We start from the raw sequence: 27932 nt of genomic DNA on the forward strand, positions 1-27932 counted from the left end.
ATATATATATATATATGAGAGAGAGAGAGAGATATTCAATATATATATATGTGTGTGTGTGTGTGTGTGTGTGTGCTGTTAGCAATCCAAAAAAATTTTTACACACACACACACACACACACATATATATATATATATATATAGATAGATAGATAGATAGATATAGAGAGAAAGATCCTATATGTGTGTGTGCGTGTAAAAAAATTTTTTTGATTGCTAACAAAGAGTTAAAGGGAGACTAATATGGCCATTTCAAATTTATTAGTCTCCCTTTAACTCTTTGTTAGCAATCCCCCCCCCCCAAAAAATTTACACAAATATGAGCTGTCACTGTTGTGACTACAACCTGTGCATGGCCTTGGGTTAGGCTGAAACAGGAAATGGGAGGCGGGATCGTTACAAGCTTGGAAAAGGGATCCAATAGAAGCAAATCGCTCTGGAGCCCTTGGCGATGTCTAGTTTGGAAGTTTGCTTGCAGGCGTGTCGTTACCCGTTGCCTTTGGTTTCGTTACCTAGCCGGGTCACAAAACAAGTCCAAGCCAAGTTCAGAGCTCACCAGGATCCCCCATCTGAAGGACCCATCCCAACAAGCTGAAGGCGACGCGCCAGCCTGGAAAGCTGACCCACCCGGTTTCGCTGCACGCATGCGTCCTCTTCTCTCTCTCTCTCTCTCTCTCTCTCTCCCCCCCCCCGTAAAAAAGAGGAAGTTGAAGCCGATTGGCGAGCGGCGAGGGAAAGCAACGGGATGGGTCCCTTCGTTTAAAAAAAATATATATATAAAAAATAGAAGCCGAGGAAGCAGCTAAACGAGGCGGATGCGGATATCCTGCAGGTTTTGCGGCTATCCAATCGGGAGGGGGCGCTTCTGAGGCGGCCAATGAGAGCCCGGAAGAGAACGGCGGAGGCCGCGAAGGGAGTCCTCTGCGTCCGAAGGGAGCGGGCGACGGGCTCAGGTTGGAGTTGCCTGGCCGTTCGAGCTGGCCCGGGGGAGCCGCCGGTGAGGGGCTGAGGCGGACCTGCTCTTCGCCGCTTGGAGCCGGGGCTGCGGAAGAGACCCTGGGAGACAGCGAGGTGAGCGAGAAGAGATCGGTTTCCCTGCCGAGAGAGTTTTCCCATTCAGCCCTTGGGGGAAGATGGGTGGCAGCTAGTGGGCTGGGGGTCCCGGGGGATCTGGGGTGGAGACTGCTCAGCTGGTCCTCCGGAAGGTATGGAAGTGGACTCTTCCCATCCTCGATCCTCCTGGGATCACCTTTGGGTCTCATTTTCTCCGGTAAACGAATGACTGCCCCAGTCACTCTGGGTAGGTCGAAGAAGACGTCGATTGGTTCAAGGTCATCGGCCAGTCAGCCTCGCCCAAGGCTGGTGAGGGAGGATCCAGGATCCAACTTTTACCTCGTGGGTGGGATTTCGAAGCCCACCTTCCCGTCTGGAGGAGCGGGAGTGGCGGCTGGCCCGCCCCTGTGTGTGTGTGTGTGTGTGTATGTGTATATATGTATGTATGTATGTATGTATGTATGTATGTATGTATGTATGTATGTATGTGTGGAGGACTGCACCTTCAAGCCATGTAAATTGCCTGGGTGGCTTTGAGTCAAAACTCATTTCTCACAGAGTTTCTTAAAATTGAAGGGCGAGCCCTTCGGTTTTCAGGCGATGGGTAGTAATGAAGGATGAAAATGATAAAGTTATAAACACAGGAGTCTTCTGGCATCTTAAGAGACAAATGCTATCCTGCATGTTAACTTTGGTCAAGTCTCCTTTTAAAAATGGTTATTAGTAAAAAACTAATGAGAGCATAATAATAAACAATAGCAGTAGTCTGGCTTGATTAGAAAGGATTACAAATTATTAATCATCAATTTCGTAACATTTTCCTTCTTACTTGGAATACATTGGACAAATGCCCTACCCTGTTGTGAGGTGGTTGGCCTGTAATTTAAGCACTATTCACTGCTCATTCTTTACTCACATCTCTGGTTACCTTAACCATGGTTCATTGAATTATAAAATCTGGGTTCGCATGACAGACCAAATTTAAACAAACCAGAGGCTGCATGCAAAGAGGCTGCATGCATACAGCTTGTAGGTTAGAATGTAATCCACTAGCTTGAACATTAGAGTAATGTGCTAAAACTGAAGCTGTCAACGTGGATTGGCAGTCAGTTAATGACAAGTTCTTTAGTTGACATATCTCTCACCTATTCCTTGTAAACCTTGCTTTGTGTTGGATTTGGCTTTTCATTATGAAAGCATTATGCTAGAACAGGAGACTACAAGTTCTAGTCTTGGCTTAGGCACAAAGCCACCTGGGTGTTCTTGAGCCAGTCACTTTGTCTCAACCCCAGGAAGGAGGCAATGGCAAACCACTTCTGAAGAACCTTGCCAAGAAAAATGCAGAAACTTGCCCAGGCAGTCTGAGAACTGGGCATGATTGAACAGAAAAAAAGTTTGCCAGTCAAAGTTATAGATGTGGAGATAAATACTGTAGTAATTGTATATCTGGGATGAGGCACATTGGCAGTCTTAGAAGAAACACCACCTAGATCCAAAATAAATCCTACAGGTCCAGGTTACCAAGTAATGTTTAGATATTTGATGGAAAAACATGCTTGTTTTGATGAGAGCCAAATGATGGAAAAGAAAAAAAGTATAATATTATTCAAGGTATGGCATGTAGGGTAAAAGTTAAAAAAAACCACAGACCTATGAAGAAACAGAACAGTAAGCTATCTTGATTTTGCTGACCATAATTGTTCATTTTATATTAACACAGGAACTATCTGTCTTCAAATTCTTGTTAGGGTTACTAAGAAAGGTAAAGGGAGTGAGTTCCTATTGAACCCTCTATATTTCGTGCCATCAACCATGGGATCCATCTGGGAGATTTGACTAATGTGGAGACAGCTTCTTGCACTGTTACCTATAGGTAGTGATATTGAAGGTTTTTTTCAAACTCATATTCAATAGCTATTTGAAATCCTAAAAGTTCTGTTGTCTTTCATGCTTTTTATATCTAGACGTATATTATGAAGTGTTAAAGGAACTCAGTGAAGGACTAAATATGTATGAATAAACTGAGGCTTCATCCTGATTAGCTGAAGATCCTGCTGAACAGCAAATGGATCAAATTGGAAATAGAAAGGTTCTCTTAAATTCACTGTCTCTCCCCACTCCTCCCACCCCCAAATAATGAGATGATGCTTCTAGCAGCAGACATTTCGGAAGGTGAAATTGCACACAACGATCTGATTTAAGGCATTGTTTGTTTAACTACTGTTTCTTAAAAACATCACAGTTGACTCTCTTCTCACATTCTGCTAAAACAAAATTGATTAAATTCCATTATAGTTAAATGTAACATGTGACTCTTATGCTTCCTCGCAGTGTTTGGAAGTATGAGTGCTGTTGCCAAATTACTATCTCTCATGCATAGAACCTTGCAAGGGCTTCTGTGCTGTTTTGACTACAGTTCGCTGTACTTGCTTTTTCCTAAATTACTTTTGGTCAGAATATCCAATATATTGCTCTTTTTCAATGTGTGAGGCTCTGCTATGGAATCCCCTCAGCTAGAGAAATAAATTTTGACTTTTGCATAAAATCAGGAGCAAGGTAAAAAAAAAAACCCGTACAGGAATAAGCACTGTAATATAATAGCATCACAGCAAGGAATACAGAAATGAAAAATAATGTCATATTACAAATCATCATAGCCCTGGGCCTCTTGGAATAAGCAGGCTTCTACAGTTTTCTTGAAGGTCAGCAGGGTCAGAGAGCAACAGGCCAGGGGGAATACCGGAGAACAGGTATAGCAATAGATAAGGCACGTCCCTGAGCTCTCATAAAAATGGCACTATTTTCTTTATAGAACACAGAGCACACCAATCCTGTTTGATCTTCTAAGGTGCACAGAAACAATTGGAGATAAGCAATCCCTAAATATCCAGGCCTGGGTCCTGAACGGCTATATATATAAGATGACCTGTAGCACCTTGAATTGGTCCCAGAAATCAGCTGGTAACTAGTTAATAAAGTAAAGCAATCTAATGCAGGGGTCCCCAAACTCCGGTCAGTGGATCAGTACCGGTTCGCGGCATGCCACCTACTGGGCCACACAAACAAGCAAAGCCCCATCCGCAAGATGCAGGCAACACACAAAACCGTGGATTTTTTTTTCCTCATATTGATTGATTTTGTATATGCCATTAAGTCATTTTCGACTCCTGGCAACTGCAGAGATAGATCTTCTCCATGTTGATGCATCCCTAACCTGTTCTTTCAGGCCTCCCCATGATACACTCATTGCCATTGTAACTGAATCCATCTGCCTTGCTGCTGGTTATCCCCTTCTTCCCTTTGATCTTTTATAGAGAGTTGGGGCTTTGCATGATTTGTCCAAGGTAGGATAATTTGACCCTGGTGATTTGTGCCTTGCATGAAAACTCTGGCTTGATTTGTTCGATAATCCTTCGGTTTGTTTCCTTGGCTGGCCAAAGTCCAACTTTCACTTCCACAATAATTACTGAGAATTCCTCAGCATGCATGATTCTGGTATAGACATGACCATAGCATTTGCATAACTTTATGGCTATTCTATCCAGTGTTGGCTTGTGCATGTTTCTTGGTTGCCTTTTCGCTTATTGTTGATGGTTCAGCCTAAAAGGCAGAAGCTAATCATCACTTTGATATCTTCATTGTCAAATCACAATTAACTGTCAAAGGAATAAAGAGAATGAATGGGGATTAAATGAGTGAATAGGTTGAGAAATAAAAAAAATAGCAATTAGATGGAATTGATGAGTTTTAACAGAAAAAAGTTGATATATGAAGCAACTTGGGGGAAACAGTTTACAATATATGAAGAGGTGTAATTGTTAGCATCTTTAATGGCCATTGTGACCAGGAGACCATTACCCTTCTTTTTAGATGACCACTTCAGAAACATCTAAGAAAGTCACAAAAAATGTATTACTAACTATAGCTCTTAGAAGTAATCTGGTTCCTCCCTTATGGTATTAATTATTAATTGTATCAAGATTTTCTTGCAGTTTTTAAATTGTATTTATTGTATTATTGATTTTTTGCTTATGTTTGTTTTTTGCATGCAAACTTTGTAAGGAAGGTTTAGATTTAGTGGTATTTCCTTTACTATTTCTTATCTCATGTCTTTACTTTCTTTAGCTTGTTATTTTTGCTCCTTTTCTGTGCTTTTCACAATATTGTTTAGCCCAAAAAGGGAAACTGTATGACCTATGAATGAATGTACAGTAAAAGTTAAAAGGACAATAGTAATGTCTAAGAACAATGTTGATTATTATAAGCTCTTGATCCAGTCTTAAAATTTCCAAAAAAAGGAAAAAAAAACATCCAGTCTAAACAATCTCTGGGAAAGGCATTTCATGAACAAGGTGACACTAGCAAAATTTCACAGGCGTTGGATAATTTTCATTTTGGGGAGAAAGGAGGTTGGTAGATTGATTAAATGAAGAGCATCAGTCAGTAAATTACATATATATTAATCAGTATGCTTAAAGATGGTTGAAGATATAAAAAGACGTGATCGATTTGATGAGAGAGGTGGCAGTTTTTATTGGTATATACAGTATTTGCAGGGACAGATATGGAGAGCTATAATGAATGACATTGCATAGTCTAAATTTAGTGATGCTACCTTTACATTTTCATTTTGCACTGGAAATGTGTGTGTGTGTGTGTGTGTGTGTGTGTGTGTATACACACCATATTTGCACTGAATTTCTTATCCTATTGTGTAATTGGAACACTGAATTGTTTTACAGGAAATCTCAGTCATGAATGTATTGGGCAACTGTGCTCAGAAGAAAGGCCAGACATGTTATCTATTATTATTGCACATAACATTTTCTTTCTAAAGGCCTTGCACAAAATGGTAGGATTTCAAACAGTGCATTTATAAGGAACTGGAAACATAGGTTAGTATTAGAAAAAAATTCTGAGTTCAAATCTAGACCTAGCATCCATAGATTATTTGGAGTAGATTTCAACAGCGTAATGTGCAGTCTAGGGATCGAAAGCTAGGCTACTGGAGTTAACATTTCTCAAGTGTTTACCTTTATATCTTTTCTTCTTTCCTCCAAGCTTGCCAATTAGGAATTACTGGAAACTGTAATTTACTGGATGGCCAGAAACAGGTGTTCAGTGGTCAAGCACCTTGCTGAGCTTGTGCGTTTTACCGTATGAACTGGCTTCCTGTTTAATTAAAATTGAGGGTGGAGATGGCTGTCAGAGGAAGGGATCTTTCATTTATTAATTGTAATCTCTAATATTCTGAAAGAAATGTTTACCTGAATGGCAGTCACGCTTGTCCAGCTTTATCACCTTTGTGTGCCTTTGTGTTGACCTTGGGTGATGGGTCCATGTTTGGGGCATTTTAGTGTGTCTGTGTGTGTGTGTGTGTGTGTGTGTGTGTGTGTGTGTGTGTGTGTGTGTGTGTGTGTGTGTAATTTCCGATGGTTCTTATGGAGCTACTGATCTCTGCTGACTTCCTATCAGTTCCTATCCAAAGTGTCAGACTTGGACAAGGTTAGTGTGTGGTCTGACTGGAAGATGTCATGGAGGATTTTACTTTCTAACCGAATTCCGTACATCCTTAACGTTAGAATCTTTAGAAATGACGTACAGAGCTTTTGGTAACAACATCCCTAAAAAGACTGCAGTTGTCATGGCCCCATCGGAGCCCGGTTCAGAGTAGGAAGAGTTGGAACCGGGACTGTCCAACGGGGATGACCCATCTCCCTGGGAACGTTCGGAGAAGCCAGGAGCTGAGGACGATGTTGTCCCAGGCCCCTCAGTCATTGGGGAAGGTGGGTGACCGGACAGAGAGTTGCCTGCCCTCACAGACACACAGGGAAGGATTCGGCTGCAGACGGGCAGCGGTGCCGATAGGCAGCAGATCCCCTCTGAGGATGAACAGCTGCCTCCCCCACTCGATCCAAGGGCACGGAGAGTAGAGTGGAGACAAACTCAAAGGAAGCCTGCAAGGTCACCCTGCCCCTCCTGACAAGGAACACCTGGTGTGGGTTGACTTAAGGAGAAGCGTGTGTGTGTGTGTGTGTGTGTGTGTGTGTGTGTGTGTGTCTGTCTGTCTGTCTGTCTGTCTGTCTGTCTGTCTGTCTGTCTTTTTCAGGAACGATTGTTTGCTTTGGCTTACATTCCCCGGTTTTGACTCATGCCTCTGCCTTGCCTTTGGCCTCGTGGCCTTGCCTTGCCCTTTGGACCTTGACTCTGAACCTTGCCCCGTGAACTTGCACCTTTTCTTTGGACTTCCTTTATTGTTTACTGGCTGTTGTTTGGGGGACCGGAGGTGGCTGCCTTCAGGGTAGTGTGGGGTGCAGCCTTTCCGGCCATTGTAGGACCCTATGTTGTGGCCTTTAATCAGTGCAGTGCAGGTAGTCCTCGACTTACAACGGTTCATTTAGTGACCGTTCAGAGTTACAACTGCACCGTAAAAATTGACATGACCGTTTTTTCAAATTACAACCTTTGCAGCATCCCCATGAACCTGTGATCAGAATTGAGAGGCTTGGCAACTGGTTCATATTTATGGCCGTTGCTATGTCCCAAGATCATGTGATCTCCTTTTGCAACCTTCTGACCAGTAAAGTCAATGGAGAAAGCAGATTCGCTTAACAACATGTTACTAACTTAACAACTGCCATGATTCGCTTAACTAACGTGGCAAAAAGTCGCAAAATGGGGCAAAACTCACTTAGCAAATTTCTCACTTATCAACATAAATTCTAGGCCCGTGGTGGTGAACCTATGCCACGTGTGCCACAGGTGGCACACAGAGTCCTCTCTCTGGGCACATGCGGTGTCGCCCCAGTCCTAGGCCTTCAGCTGGGTTTTATAAAACCTTTTCGCTATAGGCTTCCGCCGCCATGTGCAAAAAACAAAAAAAGTTCAATCAATCAATCAATTTCAACTTTTCAACTTCTTGTGGGGGAAAAAAGATCTCGTAAAGTTGGAATAAAAGGGACGCGGTGGCTCAGTGGGTTAGGACGCTGAGCTTGTCGATCAGAAGGTCGGCAGTTTGGCGGGTCGAATCCCCAGTGCCGCGTAACAGAGTGAGCGCCTGTTACTCGTCCCAGCTTCTGCCAACCTAGCAGTTCGAAAGCACGTAAAAATGCAAGTAGAAAAACAGGGACCACTCCGGTGGGAAGGTAACAGCGTTCCGTGCGCCTTTGGCGTCTAGTCATGCCGGCCACATGACCACGGAGACGTCCTCGGACAAGCGCTGGCTCTTCGGCTTTGAAACGGAGATGAGCACCGGCCCCTAGAGTCGGAAACAACTAGCACGCATGTGCGGGGGAACCTTTACCTTTACCTTTTAAAGTTGGAATTGATTACTTGAACTTTTTAGTCACACCCAGTCTGCCGTTACCACCGCAGCCACACCCACCCAATGGGCCACGCCCACCCGGCACCCGACGATACATAAGTGGGTTTTGGGTTGCACTTTGGGCACTCGGTCTCTAAAAGGTTTGCCATCACTGTTCTAGGTTCAATTGTGGTCGTAAGTTGAGGATTATCTGTATAAAGGACTCTGTTGATGCTTGCCTCTGGCTAGGCGACCTGGGTCATAACTGTAGCATCTTAATGTGTGATGAAACTCTATTTCATAATTAGGTTGAAAGTCCAGGGGTACATTACAGTTCAATGGTTTGACGGACTGTAGAATTTTTAAGGAGTTGTAACTAATCTACCAAGTGATTTACACGATATTGTGCTTTACTCTGAATACAAGCAATTACTTTTGGCACTTATAAAATCTTGTTTTAAGATCAAGGTATTATTAAAAAAAAAGGTTTGTTTGTACCATTATCAGAAGAGAAGCAAACAGATTTATTATGTTCCTCAGAAAGACTGTAATTAATACCAATCTATGAACTAGAGAATGTCTAGGAAAATACCTCAATCTTGTGTAAGAACAGTTTGCAGTCCAACTGGAATTGCAGGTTAGCATTTCCTGTGTCTTTGAGATTTAGAGCCTATGACCTTAATGGTGAATTGAGTTAAAACTTATTTCCAACTGTTCTCGTAGATCCTGCAATAATTCTGCTATAGTCTATGTGAAAACACTAATAGTTAAAATGTCATATGGAAATAATGCATAGCATGTTTTTTTAATCTGAAAAATTATGCAACCTAACAATGTATCAGTAATATGAAATTGAAATAGTGAAATAAAAATATGTGTCATCTAAATCTTAAGAGCGGCTTAAGTAATAATTCATAGCCTTACATTACATTAACGTAACGAGTAGCATTGAAATTAACTTACTTGGACCTCTTGGAAATAAAATGAGCTGGTAGTCAATATGGATTTATAAATCACTCAACCTAAGCCAACTTCCAAACATAGAATATGAATAAAATGAAGGCAGAAGGGAAAAAAGATTGTAAGACTGTTGTAAATCAAGATTGCACATATAAATAGGAAAAATAAGTGGAGCTTGCAACAAAACATAACAAGGTGGAATGGCTCCGTTTACATTTTCTAACTTAGTTTTGACTAATCCCTTGTGGATTTCAGTAAGTTTTTTCTAAGCATCACTTGAGTTTATATCTCTGAGATGGTAGTCAGGCTGTGTACTCCAAATCTAGCACTGGCATACTTTGATATTTGCATCTCCACACTGAGGGAATCAAACCACCGACAGAGTGTTTGCTGATTGGTTGCTTCATGGGATGTTGAGACTAGTAAAAACTGCTGATTTTTAAGTGCTCAGACTTTGGAGAATATACGTAACTAAATCAGTAAATTACTGTTATCAGTTGGGAAACAAACTGCAAGGAGCGGGGAAACCAAACAGGTTCCTGACACGCTTAGCTGACAACTTTGTCATACAAAAGGTAGAGGAGGGAACAAGAAGGACGGCTACACTGAACTAAATCCTACTAATAGGGAAGAAATGGTTGAGGGAGAAGAAGTTATAGGAACTCTGAGGGAGAGTGACTTGTCATACTTGGATTCATCATAATGTAACCACAGGTAACTAAACCAAGTCAGAGTAGTGTTTTAGACTTTAAGAGAGTTGACTTCAACAAGCTAAGAGAGAGACGAGGAAGGATTCCATGGATATCTATCTAATCTATCTATCTACCCACCCACCCACCCACCCATCTTTCTATCTATCTATCAAGAGGAACGTGGTGGCTCAGTGGGTTAGGACGCTGAGCTTGTCGATCAGAAGGTCGGCAGTTTGGTGGGTCAAATCCCGAGTGCCGCGTAGCAGAGTGAGCGCCTGTTACTCATCCCAGCTTCTAGTCATGCCGGCCACATGACCACGGAGACGTCCTCGGACAAGCGCTGGCTCTTCGGCTTTGAAACGGAGATGAGCACCGGCCCCTAGAGTCGGAAACAACTAGCACGCATGTGCGGGGGAACCTTTACCTTACCTTACCTACCTACCTACCTACCTATCTATCTATCTATCTATCTATCTATCTATCTATCTATCTATCTATCTTCCTTCCTTCCAATATAATATGATTTATATATAAATGCAAAGAGGGGCACACATAACTAAAACAGAATACTAACAAATAGTCCGAATTTACACGGAGGGAGTCATGCCCAGAATGAGCTAAAAGTGCCAAAATTAATAAAAGCTTATTTCAATAAGTCAAGGAAGTGATCAGTCCACTAATGGGAGCAGATGGCAAGAAGGTGGCAGGCAGCAGGGAGGAAGCAGAACTGCTTAATTTGTCCTTTACATCTGTTTTTATTGAAAAATAAAAATTAAAAAACAGCCCAATCTATCAAACGCAGCACCGAGGGAGATAGAAAAGGTATACAAATCAAATTAGGCAAGGAATTAGTAAGAGAATACCTATCCACCCTGGCTGAATACAAGTCATCTGGCCCAGATGGTTTACTTCCTAGGGTTCTGAAGGAGCCAATGAATGTAATCTTTTGCAGCTTATGTAGCACACAGGAACTACCAGAGAACTGGAAAACAGTTAATGTGGTTCCAGTCTACAAAAAGGGATCCAGGAGAGTATAGGCCAGTGATGGCAAACCTTTTAGAGACCGAGTGCCCAAACTGCAACCCAAAACCCACTTATGTATCATTGGGTGCCGGGTGGGCATGGCCCTTTGGGTGGGTGTGGCCAAGGGTGGGCGTGGTCTATTGGGTGGGCGTGGCTGCAGTGGTAAAGGCAGACTGGGTGGGACTAAAAAGTTCAATCAATCAATTCCAACCTTGTGAGAACTTATTTTTTTCCCCTGTGAGAAGTTGAAATTGATTGATTGATTGAACCTTTTTTCTTTTGTACACGGGCGGCAGAAGCCTAAAGCGAAAAGGTTTTATAAAACCCAGCCGAAGGCCTAGGACCTGGGGCGACGGCATGTGTGCCCACAGAGAGGGTTCTCTGTGCCACCTGTGGCACCTGTGCCATAGGTTCGCCACCACGGGTATAGGTCAATAAGTTTGACATCAACACCTGAGAAAATCCTGGACAAGATGATGAAGCAGAAGATTTGTGAGTACCTAGAAATGAATAAGGTGATACTAGAAACCAGCGTGGGTTTGTTAAAAACAGATCATGCCAGACAAACTTTATTTTTTTTTTTTTATAAAGTAACTAAATTAGTGGACCAGTGAAATGCTGTGGACATATTATACTTGGACTCAGTTCTGGTCACCATGATACAAAAAAAAATGTTGAGACCCTGGGAAATGTGCAGAGAGGAGCAAGAAGGATGATAAAGGACCTGGAGGCTAGATCATAAATTGATGAGCTGTTGAGGGAACTAGGTATGTCTAGCTAGCCTATCGAAGAGAAGGATTACGGGGGACATGATGACTGTCTCCCATTATTTGAGGCCTGTCACAGAGAAAAGGGGATTAAGGGATTAACGTTCTCCAGAGCACCAGAGGGCAGGACAGGTAATTGGTGGAAGCGTGTTAAATAGAAATCCAACCTAAAAATAAGGAGAAATTTTCTGTAGTGAGAATAATCAATGAAATAGGTTGCCTCCTGGATTTGTAGGTGCTCTTTCATTGGAGGTTTTAAAAAATAGACTGGACAACAATTTGCCTGAGATGGTATAAGGTCCTGCCTTGAGGAAGAGTTTGGACTAGAAGACCTCCAAGGTCCCTTCCAGCCCTATGATTCTGTACTGTCCATTAGATCAGGGGTCTTCAAACCTGGCCCTTTTATGACTTGTGGACTTCAACTCCCAGAATTCTGGGAGTTGAAGTCCACAAGTCATAAAAGGGCCAAGCTTGAAGACCCCTCCATTAGATGTTGCCTGTGTTCTTAATGGCTTCAAATGTTGTCTGCACTTTGTTGTTTTTAATTGGTTAGGAAGAGCCATAATTTCATCTCTAGTCCCTTCTGTTTGGCTTACTTCTTCAGACTGACTAAACAAAATTTCTGACGTGGATTAAATGAGATGCATATAATTACAATATTACATTTCTGGCTGGCTCTGCAGATCTCGTCTGATTCTCCTTAAAGTGTTTACAAGCATTCTGAATTTTCTTTGTAAAAATCTTTAGGAAGGCATTGTTAGTCTACATGTCACTGCTTAGACATCTGCTTTAGTAGTTTTTTTAAGACAAAGGGAAAAGCAAATTATCTTAAAATTGCCAAAAAGCTTCAAGGTAGAGTACTCTTTTTTTTAACAAGCAGTAGTTGGGTTTTTTTTAATATTGTAAATGCCACTAGATGTTCTGCTACTTTATTGAAGCTTTTATGTGCTCCAGAATTTGATTTAAAATATTTTTAAATATCTGAAATGTTTTCAAAGTATTTGATTAGAGCGGGAAATGTAGGAATTGTGTTGTGTGGATAAAGTTCTCTAAGTTAAGTTTTTCGACTGTAAATATTTCATTATACTAGGTCAATCTGAATGTGAGAAAGTGAGGTTCGTTGGTTGGCAAGACTTATACATAGGTAGTTCTCAACTTATGACCACAATTGGACCAGAATTTCCATTGCTAAGCAAGATAGTTGTTGGGAGTCATATCTCATGCTACAACCTTTTTTTCCATGCTTCTTAAGCAAATATCTGCATTTGTTAAGTGAATTATGCAGTTGTTAAGCGAATCTGCTTGCTCCATTGACTTTGCTTGTTGGATGTTAGCTGGGAAGGTCTCAAATGATGATCACATGACCCTGGGATGCTACATTAATCATGTATATATGCCCCTTACTGTGTGTCCAAATTTCTATCATGTGGCTGTGGGTGGTCATAAGTGGTCATAAGTGTCAGTTGTAAGTCACTTTTTTCAGTGCTGTTATAAGTTTGAGTGGTCGCTAAATGAATGATTGTAAATTGAGGATTACCTCTCTCTATATTTCTGTTGCGTCAGTTATGCATGTGCTTATTTATGTGTAAATGTATGATCAGTCCTCACATTTACAACTGAAGAATTCCTGTGGTCATGTGACAGAGACTCAGGCTCTTCCAATCATTGGGCGTTTATGACTGTTGCCGCATCCTGTGGTTGCATGATCTCCATTTGCACTTTTCAGAACTGGCTTCTGACAAGCAGTGGAGATGCTTGTAACCACACAGTCATGAATATTTCATACCTGAGGAGGAAAAATGCCCTTGGCATATTTTAAGATATATTTGATTGGTGAGTCATTTCTCTTAATTCTGATGGATTTGAGCCAGTGGAGCTGAAAAGTTATCTTTGTAATGTTTGCATAACCTTGAGATAGTGCTTACTTTGTTTTCTCAGGGCAATGCTGTAGGATATTTGTTTTAGTGAAATACTATTTTTAATTACCTAATTACTCCAGTTGCTCACATAATTTTAAATCTTATCAGTTGTTAATGAGTGGACACAATCTGCTGTAATTTCAGTTCTCAATAGACTATAAGCCAGGCGAATGTCATTTTTATGTTCAGTAAACAAATCAAGTCTCTATGAAAAACAGCACTCAGGGATTTGAGCCATCTTTCCAAAATGGGCGTATTTTATTTTTTTGGAGGAAGAGGTAACAAACAGCAAATGCAATGATCTTTGATCAAAGGCTAAGGCGTCTATTTCTAGAAATATTTCACTAAAATATTTAGAAAAGGAAGGTTAAGATCTATAATCCCAAAGGTGCTTTTTCAGGAGGCAACTGGATTTTCTTGTGTTTTTATTTGAAGACCTTTCGCTTCTCATCCAAGAAGCTTCTTCAGCTCTGACTGGAGGGTGGGGAAATGGAAGGATTTATACTCCTTACAGACAGCTGGTCATTTGCATTCTTTGCAGTCTTCAAAGAAAAAACAAGAAAGTCCAGTTGCCTGGTTAAAAAGCACCTTTGGGATATCTATGACCTGGATGACTGAGACGCTTCATAGACATTAAGATATATAACTAAAAGGTAAAGGTAAAGGTTCCCCCGCACATGCGTGCTAGTCGTTTCCAACTCTAGGGGCCGGTGCTCATCTCCGTTTCAAAGCCGAAGAGCCAGCGCTTGTCCGAGGACGTCTCCGTGGTCATGTGGCCGGCATGACTAGACGCCAAAGGCGCACGGAACACTGTTACCTTCCCACCATAGTGGTCCCTATTCTTCTACTTGCATTTTTACGTGCTTTTGAACTGCTAGGTTGGCAGAAGCTGGGACGAGTAACAGGCGCTCACTCTGTTACGCGGCACTCGGGATTCGACCCGCCAAACTGCCGACCTTCTGATCGACAAGCTCAGCGTCCTAACCCACTGAGCCACCGCGTCCCTTTGCTGAACATACAGTGGCCTATATAATGAAAAAGGTTGGAGACCACTAAGATATCTCAATGGCCAGTGATGATTTTGTAGCTGAAACTTTCTTATTTATTCTTATCTTTTTTTTTTTTTTTATTTTTGTTTTATAATCTTTTTTTTTTTCTTATATTTTTTTTTTTTTTTTTTATTGAAAAGTTTTAAAATACAGTTTTCCTTTAAAAAACCCCCCTCCCCCCTCCCTCCTCCCCTCCCTACCTCCCCCCTATCCCCCCCCTCCCCCTCTCCCTCCTCCCTCCCCTGCCTCCCCCCCCTACTTCCCCTCCTCCCCCCCTCCCCCCCCCCCGACTTCCCAGAGCAAAATACAAGGTATATATCTAAAAAGCAATCATAAACAATCATATACTAACAATTATAAACTCTAAAATCCATCACTCTCTAGCTTATATAGAGTAAACCAATCCTTAATAATACTAAATATGTATAAAGAACTAAAATAAAAGAAAACTAGCGTCATTCCCATCTATGTTCTTCCACAATTCACTATTTCCTAAACATATTCTCATTTACACATCACAAGCACCTATCCCTATTAACCTCTCTAGCCAAAATAGGCTATAATAGATAGTTCTTACACAAATTAACCCACATTAACCCACAAAACTTTCTTCCTCTTCCTCTGTAGTAAATTGTCCATTAATTCCAAATTTGACTATCAGTATGTTGTGGAAGTTCCATAGATTTCTACTGGTCCTATTTTCTTATCTTTTTTGAGCGTTTTAAGGCAGCACGCGTCACCCTCTGTTCTCTAGGATCATCCAAAAGAGTTGCAGCTTGATCTCCTCCTGTACCATTCTCGTCTATCTGTCCATCTTCATCCTCTTGATGTTCTCCTTCTCCAGATCCCTCTGCAGCTTCCAAAAGTGTTGATGGGGTTGCTTTTAAAACATTGTTGTAAAAATCATGCGCTTGCTTCACAGTACCCAAACAGTACCTTTTGCCTTCATACATGAAGCTCAGCCCAGCTGGGATCTCCCATCTGAACCTTATATCTCTTTGCTTGAGCTCTTGCACAAGAAATATAAAGTCCTTCCTTCTCTTTAAAATCTTTGGAGGAATTTCTTTTAGAACCAAAACTTCTTGACCAGCAATCACAACTTTAGTATCATAGGCAGCTGAAACTTTCAACAAAAAAGCAGATACATTCACATAAAGAGGATAAGTGCCATTCAGAATTTAAAAGCCTATAAGAAATTGTCTATGATTGTTAAATTGTTCATAATCTAATTGTTCTCCATATACAAAAAGCAGCCCATTAATTTTTCTTGGAAAAGGGTCATTGTTAAACTTGCAAGTCCATTGTATCTTGGTTATTTTCCTCTCAAACTGGGAACAGTGGGAACAGGAAAACACAGTGGAATCTTTTTTATCAACACGTAGAAATTAGAAAAAATGACAAAAGTTCATTAGGTACCAGGCTGGCTTAGTATAGGTGTTGAAAACTTCTCTGATCAGTGTTACAGCTCCATGTTCTATTACTGTTGTGACTGCCTCTGTCTTGATTTCCAGACACTCTGCAAACATGCTAAAGTCTCTTGTCAGGGCAGGAAATCAGTAGAAATAAAAATCACAAAATAGAACAGGGGGAACCAAGCACTCTAGGGCTGGGAAGAGGCCCTAGATCCAGCCCCTCATTTTCTGCTGCTTTCAAGTATCTTGAATGTTCCTTGGCTATTTCAGCCACAGGTGCATAATTGCTAGACTGCTCTTGAGGCTGGCCTTCCCCTAGGGCAGGGGTGTCAAACTCAATTTCATTGAGGGCTGCATCAGCATTGCGGTTGCCCTCAAGGGGCCGGGTAGGTATGGCCAGGGTGGGCGTGCCCTAGTGGGTGGGCGTGGCTAGAGTGCATATGGCCTACTGGGTGGGCGTGGCCAGCTCTACATCGTTCGCGTCAAGGGGGCCTATGGGGGCCTGGGCAGGAGTGGGACAGATCTGAGGGTCTCTGGCAGAAGGAGGGTCTCTGGGCCAGGGCCAAGGCAGTGGAGGCCGTTCCCTCACTGTTTCCAGGATGGCTTCGCGGGCCGCATGAAACCAGTTTGCGGGCCGGATCTGGCTCCCGGGCCTTGTGTTTGACATGTCTGCCCTAGGGTACCTTAAGCAACTTTCTCCGTCTCAGAATCTTCTCAGTTTATTTATCATACTATGAATCTTGGAAGGAAAAGAGAATTGTAGCAGTCACAGGTATACCATAGAAAGGCCTGAAATAAGCGTTAAAAATAGCTAAGAGGAGGAAAAAAAATGATTGCGAACTGCAGAAACAATGACTTCATCTTGAGCCACGGGGATTTTAAGCAGTTAGCAAGAAATGGCCAAATGTGCAAAGAGAATTCAGTAACGAATCATTTGCAGAAGTGAAATACAGGTAGCCCTTGATTTGCCGCCATTTGTTTAGTGACCATTCAAATTTACAGCGGCACTGAAAAAACTGACAGAACCAGTCTTCTCCCTTACGACTGTTGCAGCAGGTCACGTGATCAAAATTCAGGCACTTGTTGGCACCTGGGGTCATGTGATCACCGCTTGTAACCTTCCCAGCCAGTTTCTGGCGACCAAAGTCAATGAGGGAAGCCATTTTCTTAACGGGTGCACGATTTTGCTGTGGCAAAAAGAGACGCAAAATGGGCCAAAACTCACTTAACAGCTACCTCACTTAGCAACAGAAAGGTTGGGCTCAGTTTGTGTTCATAAGTCAAGGACAACCTCTCATGCCTCCAATTAAAAAAGATGCGGATGCTTCCTTTCCAGTGGGAGTATTAATCTTTCGTTATGCCTTTAAAAGAGCCTTGGTGGAGCAGTGGGCTAATGCCTCCTTAAGTAACACCAGCTGCCTGCAATTAGTGCAGGTTCGAGTCCCACCAGGCTCAAGGTTGACTCAGCCTTCCATCCTTCCGAGGTAGGTAATAATGCCGCTTGGGGTGTGTGTGAAAGCCCTAATAAGCAGGCATATACATAGAATGAAGGCTACTGCTAAGCTTGTAAGCCGCCCTGAGTCTTCGGAGAAGGGCGGGATATAAATGGAATTAAAATAAAAATAAATAAATAAAATGGTTTCTTTGTGGTGTCTGCCGTTTATAGAACACACTCCTTGAACCACCCCACCTCACAGAGTTATTGTGGGGAAAAAAATAGGAGGAGGGGGCCATTACGTACAAATTAAATGCAGGCCACAAATCAAGCAAGTTGCTAGCCATAGGAGTCAGCAGGCCAACAGACCTCTGAGGCTTATATGGCCACTAATCAGCTTAAAATACTTTCTGATTATTCGGGGAACCAGAATATTTGTAATTCTTTTAAAAGCTCACGTTTTATACATCTGTGGAATGGGGGAAATGGCCTTGTTTCCTTTGACCCCCACCCCAACTGGATGAGAGTTGGGGAAGAATGTGGGTTGGCTTCACCACCGTTGGAACATTGAGGAATGGCTAAGACTCATTAGAAACATCACGGTGATGTATCTGGCATTGGTAGAAATGACAGAATAACAGTTGGAAGGGACCTTGGAGGTCTTCAAAGTCCAATCCCTTGCTCAAACAGGAGGCTCTATATGCCAAGGGGTCCTCAACCTTGGCAACCTTAAGACTGGTGAACTTCAATTCCCAGAATTCCTCAGCCAACAAAGCTTAAAGTTGTCAAGCTTGAGGACCCTTGCTCTATACAACGGGTCGGCAACCCGCGGCTCTGGAGCCGCATGCGGCTCTTTCAGCCGTCTCCTGCGGCTCCCAGTTGTCCTCCGCCATAGACAGAGAGAGGCACTTGCGCTTCCTCCCTCTCTCTCTCTCTCTCTCTCTCTCTCTCTGTGTGTGTGTGTGTGTGTGTGTGTGTGTGTGTGACTCACTCTGTTCTCCGAGAAGCTGACAAGCTTACTAGGCGGGGCTCCTGCCTTTGCTGCGTCTCCACAGGAAGCAGGAAGCAGCAGAAAGCAGGGCAGGAGAGCCAGCCCAATAGGAATGTGTGTCAGCTTCTCCGAGAACAGCATGAAGCCAGCTTGCCTGTTGAGCAGAAGATCGGAGAGAAGGAGAGAGAGGAGGGAGAGAGAGAGGGAGGGAGAGAAAGAAGGAGAGAGAGAGAACTCATGCACAGCAGCCTCTATTTCTTTTTAATTAAACTCTTCAATCAAGTTCCCCTCCTTGGGTGTTTGCGCGCATGCACGCGCGAGAAAGAGTTTTGCGGCTCCCAATGTTTTTCCCCCCTCTGGGAAACCGGTCCAAGTGGCTCTTTGAGTGTTTGTAAGGTTGCCGACCCCTGCTCTATACTATTCCAGACAAGTGGCTGTCCAGTCGCTTCTTAAAAGCCTCCAGTGATGGAGCACCCACAACTTCTCTAGGCAAACAAAGTTCAGTTTCCTTCTATTTATGGAAAGATCTGTATGGCAGGAATGTGCTCCAGCAGGCTGCAGAAATGGAGCTTGGATCTTTGGGTTCTGAATTCTGCCCTTTGCATCCCAATGGAAGAGTTCAGCTCCATTGTGTTGTGGACAGGAATTCTTCCAATGGGGTCCAGGAATGGAGAACTTTGGGATCTGAGTTCCATTTCTGCATGGAAAAGAGCTATTTGATGGACTGCGGCAATGGAGCTTGGATCTTTGGAATCTGAGCTGCGTTTCCGCAGAGCAGAAGATCCCAGCTGTATAAGATGAATTCTGAAGTTTGCAAAAACTTTTCAGAAACTATATAGCAAACTGTTTCTATATACCGGTAGTTCCCAAAACTACATGAATGGACCCATCTATTCTAATTTTTACTTGATCCATTTCCTTAGAACTATTCTTTAGTATTCAGAGCAGTTACTAAATGTATAATTCTCAAAAGTAATCTGACTTGTATTTGTAATGATGCACATTTTTAATTAGTAAATAGTTTTGCTAAAAGCTGAATCTCAGTTTTGTCCATCTTATTTTGTAGAAGTGGTACTTTTGAAATCTTGACATTGTTTGTGTTCTTTAATATTACCTTTATATTGTGTCACAAATGCAATACATTGTATTTTGCTGGGGGGGAACATGAAGTGAACTCCTGGTTAAAATACAGGTTTTCTTTTAATCAGTCACCATGTTTGAAGACGCTAAAATGACTCATTACTCATTAATGTTGATGCTTCAGTATCTGCTTGTTAAAATCTGCTTTATAAGGCAGAGATTCTTGTGGAATAGTGTTGCCATGACTTCATAATATTTTCCTAAATATGCTTATTTTTATTTTGTCATTGCATAGCATTAGTCCTGGGAACAGGTTTTGGCATTAATTTAATCTTAGTCCATGAGAAAGTGCTTTATTAATAGAAATGCTTTGACTTCTCTGTTTGAAGTGTGTATGTTTTTATCGTTACTGCACAAGTAAACCGAAAAGCTTTAAATGATTTGTACAAATATAATTTACATATTTTTACTGTATGATGGTTTAAATACATATAGAATTAAAACTCTCACAATCTTTTGGATTCTTCAATTTATTTCGGTTTTCAACCATTTTGTTTGCAATTTTCTATCTGACCTTTGCCACTTCCAGCTTATTTAAATAATGGATTGAAAATCCTGCTGGGATTTATTCTTGGCCTTAATATCACACTAGTGATTTCATTTGTCTTGTATCACCTTCAGCCTGGATTTCGATCCTGATGGGGCTCAAGGTTGACTCAGCCTTCCATATTTCTGAGGTTGGTAAAATGAGGACACAGATTGTTGGGGGCAATATGCAAATAATGCTGACCTTGTAAACCACCCAGAGAAGCTATAAAGCGCTACGGGGTAGTATATAAGTATAAATGCTATTGCTATTGCTATGACAATCTGTGGGTTTGATTATTTTAGTAAGGTTCTCAGTTACCTCATTAATCTTTGCTCATGAGAGACAGCAAACCTCACTAGTTAGATTGCCTGATGTACAAATTGCTGGTTCACTTCCTCCGAGTAAGCGAGTCTCCTATCACCAACACATACCTTTCCCCCCCCCCTTTAAGTTGTCTGATCTCCTTTTCCCCCCCTACAATTGGCACACTTGATGATGTCCCTTCTCTAGATGACTGCTTGCTTTCTTCTTCCAAGGAGAGGTTATGAAATTGATTGTTTTTCATGTATTTTTAAAACTGCAATTAAAAATTCTAAAATATTTCTTTTCATATTCCTCTTTTTTTAAAAAATTAAAAATCGATAAAAATTATAAAATTTAAAAATTGGGAAATTATAAAAAAATCATATAATTTTTTTTTAAAATCACAATAAGATGGCTGTTAAACTGGCTCCTTTTTTGTTGTTGCTAATTTTGGCAAGAGGCCAGTTATGTCCATGCCTATTCTGGAAAATAGAATGTGGTCCAAAGAAATTATTTCCATGGGAGACTGTTCCTGTTTTCCTTTGAGTTTCACATATTGACTTTCTGGGCAGGACTTACCCAGATGACTGTACATATCTTTAGTTATTCCTGGCCCAAAAATTAAAAAATTAAAAAAATCTGTCTTTCAGCCTCATTAGAATTGTGTCCTTCTCTCTGTGACCTAAAAAGTGATTTTAGTGGGCAAACTTTGGTAAATTTATTCTGAAACTTTGCAAAGGACCTTTGGTCCTTTCGCCGTGACCTGAAGACATGGATGTTTCAACAGTCGGGCCTGGACTGACTATGGTTTTAAATTTGGTTTTATGGGGTTAAATTACTATGTATTGAACATATCTACTATTTAATTCTTTTTAAAAATTTTGTATTTTCATGTTCTTTTTTAATTTTTATTGTTGTGAGCCGCCCTGAGTCCTTAGGGAGAAGGGCGGCATATAAATATAATCAATCAATCAATCAAATCCATGCATGATATGCTTTTTCCCCCCTGAAATTTGCTGAAATATGCTGAAATTTCTTCTAACTCTGTATAGGAATCTTTTTTCACAGAATCCACATGTGTACCCACACTATGTTTGTGCAGTTTGTTAAAGAATAGCCCTTGTCTTGGAAAGATCCAATATATATCTACCATTTTTGCTGACCTCAGCTCTTATCAGATTGTTGAACTGTCTCCGTCTCTTCCCCCCCCCACCGCCGCCACCCTGCTCCTTTCCCAGACTAATAAATCAGGATGGGAAGGTAAAATTTCAGAAAATGTTTCCCTTCTTTCCTTACTCCTGGCCTGCCTTTTTCTGCTTTTCTAACTTTTGTTTTCTGCCACAGTAGAGACCATGATTGCTTTTCTCTCTGTTGGTGTTGCAGAACAGGATATACCAGCTGTATAGACTTTTTGTGAGTTCTTAGAATTTCAGTACGACCTCTTCCAAGTATTTATTTTCTGTTTTAGTGTGTGTGTGTGTGTGTGTGTGTGTGTGTGTGTGTGTGTGTGTGTGTTGTGTATACATGAGCGCCTTCAGGTCAGTGTTGACTTCTGGTGACTGCCTGAACAAGTCCCCGAAGCTTTCTTGGCAACCCCGAACTCCATTCCCATGGGTCAACATTTCAGTGAGATTTCCTTACCAGTATCTTGGTTGAAAAAGTTTTAACCTGTGATATATTGTTTTGCTCAGTTAGAGGTTAAAGATAGAAGAATTTTAGTGATAGATAGATAGATAGATAGATAGATAGATAGATAGATAGATAGATAGATAGATAGATAGATGGATGGATGGATGGATGATACATCATCTATAGATTATATCAGTGCTTTTTTTGTAAAAGAAAAAGGTGCCGGAACTCACACGTGTCATACCTCCTGTCATGCCTTGCCTACCCTACAAGGTTCCATCCAAAAAAGGTGCTGGAACTCTGTTCTGAGCGTTCTATGAGAAAAAAAGCCCTGGATTATATCTCTGTGTGTAAAAGTCATCAATTAGGAAGCATGGTGATGGGTGTGTGAGTGGGTGCGGCACAGGTCAGGGAGAGAGTGAGGGGCATGGATCAAGGAAAATGAACAGCAGTGCAATTTGAATTAATGAGGATGAAGAGCACAGAAGGGCTGGAGGAGGGTATGCGTGGGGGGGAATCTTAACCCACTGATGTGCAGTCTTTCCTTCTGGCTTCCCCATTGACTTTCTGGGGAAACCATCAGGGAAGGTTGCAAACAGTGATGATCACATAATCTTAAGGGATTGCAATCACTAGTAAATGCAAACTGTTTGTCAAGTGCCCAGATTGTGATTATGTGACACTGGGTGCTGTGCTATCCGGAACTCCGAGGAGGAGCTATAACCATAACCTTTCATCACCATCATAACTTTAAAAATTGTAAGTAAAATTGATTAAAGCTTGTCTGGGAAATTTGCTTAAATGTGGGATTATCAAATCTGATTGTGCTACCATAAAACAGGCAGCATAATAAAGTATATTTAATAATTTTGATAGCTCCTTTGCCACATGGTGGGAAGGAATTGAATCATAGCTTGATAATGTACCAGAAAGGGAACTTTTTCTTATATTGAAATTATATAATGCAAAGGTTGATGTAACATGTACAGACACTGCTTTGTTTCTGAAGAAACTAACTATAAACCTGAATAGGGTTAAGAAAAAGGGCTAAAAATACTAACAAGTATTTTCTCTTTCAGGCCAATCCCTGGCAGATTGAACTTCTTATCTCCTGTCTTGGTCTTCTGATTCCCCCAGAACCCTCTACCAGGTAGATTTTGTTCCACACTTGGCCTCATCTTTTTTCAGAACAATTCTCTGGATTTCCTGCCTCTAGAGCAGGGGTAGGCAACCTCGGCTCTTTTATGACTCATGGACTTCAACTCCCAGAATTCCTGAGCCAGCCAAGCCACATCTTACTGAATGCTGCTCTTCCTTCCAAGCTGCTCTCAAAGCAACAATCGCAATATTCATTTCATCCCAGGAGGTAAAATTGCCGGTCCCTTAAACTAGGGCAGGGGTCTTCAAACTTGGCAACTTTATAAGACTTCTGGACTTCAACTCCCAGAATTCCTCAGGAATTTTGGGAGTTGAAGTCCACAAGTCTTAAAGTTGCCAAGTCTGAAGACCCCTGGACTAGGGGTTTCCAACCCAGAGGCCCTGGCCTGTTCGAAACCAGGCCGTGGGAGAGATGGCAAGTGCGCACGCGTGAAGCTGCAGTCGCGTGAGCAGCAGGCAAGCGCGCGCTCATGAAGCTCCGCTCACATGAGCGGAGGGCGCTTGCGCTAGCACGCAATGCTCCACGTGCACGAGCAGAGGGTGCTTGAGTGGAGGGTGCTTGTGCTTGAGCGTGAAGCCTGCGTGAGAGGAGGGCGCTTGAGCGTGAAGCTCCATTTGAGGAAATGGAGCTTTGCGTCTGAGCTCCCTCTGCTGGTGCAAGTGGAGCTTTGTGCATGAGCACAAGCGCCCTCCACTCAGGTGGAGCTTCAAGCGCAAATGTAAGCATCCCCCAATGGAGTTTTGTATGCTTGCCTGCCACTAAGTCACACACCCATGCTGGGGCAGGCTGTCAAGCTGGAAAGGTTAGGGACTCTGTCTTAAACCACAAATTTTCAGCCACTAGTGTTGCCTAAATCCATCTTAGGTTTGCCCGCCAGCACACCTCCCCTATTAGGTTTAGACTCTATCTCTGCCAACTCAGCAGCCCCACTTTCTTTCCCCTATTCTTAATTTCTACCTAGAAGAAAGTAAGGGTATTTGGTTTGCCTTTGTACCTCCAGGATAGATTCAGGAGAGGCATGGCCTCTTGAATGTCACAATATACAAAATCAATAGATCTTTTGAGGCAAATGAAAGGTGGGTCAAGAAAAGGAATGTAGGATAGGCACTATTGTAGAAGAAATATAGTGCTAGAGAAGGATAATATGCAATAATCTTGAAGCCCAAATCAATCCCAGTTATTTTAGCCAGGTATTCCCCAAATATGCTTAGGTAATCGAGATTTAAAAAAATGCATTTCATGCCTATAGGTACTACTATATAGCTTAAAACAAGATTACTAAGGACTATATTCAGTATTGGACATAAATTAATAGTATGATGGTTGGAATGGGCAAGAAATTCCTGATGAATCTTAGCGATGGGATTTTTATATTTGATCAACAAAAGCTGCATTTCAAGGCAGAAATAAGTACTAAGAATCGAAAAAGTGACTCAGAAGTGCTCAGATTGTTTATTTTGCAAGTTAAACTTCAAGATTAAGCTTTTTTTAAAAAAAATATCCTGCTGATGCTCTGGACTGATTAGTCAGCTTTATGGTAATTTGGAAGCTAAGTAGACATTTGTATGTATCAGCAGGTTTCAGAGTGCAATTTTGTGTAGTGGAAGAAACACGTACATATTGCAGCTGTGATTCCTCTGCAGTTTATGAGACATAATTGTTGTTTCAATTAGTCTCTCGTCATTTCTCAAGAATGAAGCTGTTGGAATGGATTCTTGAGGCAGAGTGTCACAATTAATGTCCACTGAAGAATATTCAGGAAAGGGCCAGTTCACTAGGTTCTAGAGGAAGCTTGGGGTTGTTCCTCAAGATCTGGAGCAGGGGTCCTCAACGGTGGGAACTTTAAGACTTGTGGACTTCAACTCCCAGAATTCCTGAGCCAGCTTTGCCATAGCTACTGCCATTAAGAGAAACCAGAGGGGCTGTATCTGAAAAAAAAAAGTCACTTCTAGTTTTTCTGACTAGCCAAATTTAGCTGCTGTACTGTAAGGTCTCCTCAAGAGCTCTACTGTTCTGATATAACATAACTTTGACATAACGTTTTTCAGTTTTAACATTTAAATATACGGTTGCCTTTAATATTTTATTGGTGTTAGCCAGGGGTAGTCAACCTTGGTTCTTTTAGGACTCGTGGACTTCAACTCCCAGAATTCCTGAGCCAGCCATGCTGAGGGGAAAGGGAGAGGTTTCCAAGCTGAGCCATGCTGGCTCAGGAATTCTGGGAGTTGAAGTCCACGAGTCATAAAACAGCCAAGGTTGCCTACCCCTGGTGTTAGCCATCACCAGGAATTCATGCCATGTTTAGCAGGGTAAAGGAGATAGCAAATCGTATTTGGTTTTGTTTTGGTTTTTTTTTTAAAAAAAAGAAAAATTGCTTCTTATTAAACCATGTTTTGTTTTTAATTTGCAGAATTTGAAGAACCAGGATTTACGGACACTGGATTGAAGCAAGGTGGCTTGAGATGTCTGGCTCTTATGAGGATTCTGTTGAGGTTTTTAGTGATAGCTTTTGGGAGGTAATTATAATTTTGCGTAAGAGTGTCTTGAAACAGAATGTTGATTGGTGGGTTGTGTAAAATATTATGAGCTCAAAATGATTTCACTGTTCTGAACCTGAAACAGGATCACAGTTGTATAATATAAGACAAATTCCATGACGGGGGTGTGTGGGGTCTTACCAGAAATGTGACAGAAAATTAACTGCTACTATAGATAGTCCCTGGCTTATGACCAGTCATTGAATGATGTATTTAAGTTACAACCCCCTCAGAAAGAGTGTTTCACAGCTCATAAAGCAGTTCCGGCCATTTTAAATGTCACACCGTGTGCTCTCTCCGTGGTCAGGACCATATTTTGGAGGCTTGGCAACTTCTTTGCACCTATGAGACGTTGGAAAGTCATTGGGGAAGCTGGTGGGGAAGGTTGCAAGGTGATCCCATCTGCCAAAAATGACTTCCTCTCATCTCTGGGGTCTGGCTGAAGGAGCTGCCTCCCAAATGGAGCGAGTTCAGCCCCTCCCAACAGGTTGCAGAAACAGGATTTGAAGCTCCATTTCTGCAGAATTTCGCCAGAAATGTATCGGGGGTGTAGAGATGGAGGGAAACGTAGCACCTCTGCCGAGTTGCAGAAATAGGGCTTGCATCCTGAAGATCCGAGCACTGTTTCCGAAGCCTGCCTGAAGCGTTCTCTTCTACACATGGAGCAGTATTGGAAAGCTAGTATACGCCATTGTTTTGAAGGCTAAAAAATAATTCTACCCTACAGAGCAATGGTGTTCCCTAGTTTTCCAGTCCTAGGAAGTCTGTAAAGCTGGTGAATGCCATTGTTTTTGAAGGTTAGAAAGATTTCTGGTGAGATGGTCGACCCCAGTGTCCTTAAGACTCCGCCATGATTGAGAACTTAATGGCTGCCCTCTCTTTCCAGCCCTTACATCCATTTGATGATAGGTATCCTGCAGTCTCCTCATGAGGAGCAGCTGTTCAGAGTGCAGCTGGGCAAACTCTCATCCTTTCCTTATCTGGATGAGTTCCACTGGACCAAGCTTAGTGCCAGACTGTCAGTTGTCATTGTGTTATCATCTCTGCTCTTTTGGATACATCTGGTTTCCTGCTTTTCCTTGCCTAGAAGTCTGCTGAGGGATGATTTCCATACATTGAAGAAGCTCTGCTGGATCCTCAATATTATGGGCTAAAAGAGATGGGGGACACTGGGTAGGTCAGTTCCAGGACAAGGAAGTTCAATCCCCTCTTCTGGCCCAGTGGCCCTCAATTCTGTCTTCTGCTGTCCAAGTTACTGGTGATCTTGGCCTCTGGCTATTTCATTACCTACTGTAATCAATCGACTTTGAGCACAATGAAATTTCTTGTTAGTTGCAAAGTCGTGTCGGACCCATCACAATCCCATGGACAATGTTCCTCCAGGCCTTCCTGTCTCTACCATCTTCTGGAGTCCATTTAAGCTCATGCCTACTGCTTCAGTGACTCCATCCAGCCACCTCATTCTCTGTCTTCCCTTCTTCTATTGCCCTCAACCTTTCCCAGCATTAGGCTCTTCTCCAGTGAGTCCTTCCTTCTTATTAGGTGGCCAAAGTATTTGAGTTTCAACTTCAGGATCTGGCCTTCTAAAGAGCAGTCAGGGTTGATCTCTAGGACTGACCAGTTTGATCGCCTTGCAGTCAAAGGGACTCGCAGGAGTCTTCTCCAGCACCATAGTTCAAAGGTCTCAATTCTTTGGCGCTCAGCTTTTCTTATGGTCCAACTTTCACAGCCATGCATTGCAACTGGGAAAACGAGGGCCTTGACTATACGCACTTTTGTTGGCAGGGTGATGTCTCTGCTTTTTAGTGTGCTGTCTAGATTTGCCATGAAATTATGCAATGAAATTATAATATAGGTAAAACATGAACATAAATAACAACAAAATAATAAAATAATAACATGAAACAATAAACCAAGTCAGCAAAGTCATGGAATAATATGATATTTAATAGCAATAGCAATTAGACCTACCTACCTACATACATACATACATATGTATATGTATATGTATATACTTACTTACCTATTTAC

The 27932-nt window shown here is 41.9% G+C and overlaps 1 protein-coding gene across 2 annotated transcripts in view; it reads left to right on the top strand.

Moving 5' to 3' along the window:
• The first annotated feature begins 737 nt into the window (after window positions 1-737).
• Window positions 738-27932, top strand: part of PACSIN2 (protein kinase C and casein kinase substrate in neurons 2) — a 52432-nt gene continuing 25237 nt past the window's right edge. For both annotated transcript variants that reach the window (XM_081330719.1, XM_081330720.1), the window contains exons 1-3: window positions 738-1071; window positions 23285-23355; window positions 25775-25880. In XM_081330719.1, coding sequence (XP_081186845.1) covers window positions 25827-25880 — 54 coding nt within the window. In that variant the 5' untranslated portion in view covers window positions 738-1071; window positions 23285-23355; window positions 25775-25826. The remainder of the gene's footprint in view (window positions 1072-23284; window positions 23356-25774; window positions 25881-27932) is intronic.

This window comes from Vipera berus, assembly GCF_964194415.1.
Source record: "Vipera berus genome assembly, chromosome: 6".
Taxonomy (NCBI): Eukaryota; Metazoa; Chordata; class Lepidosauria; order Squamata; family Viperidae; genus Vipera; species Vipera berus.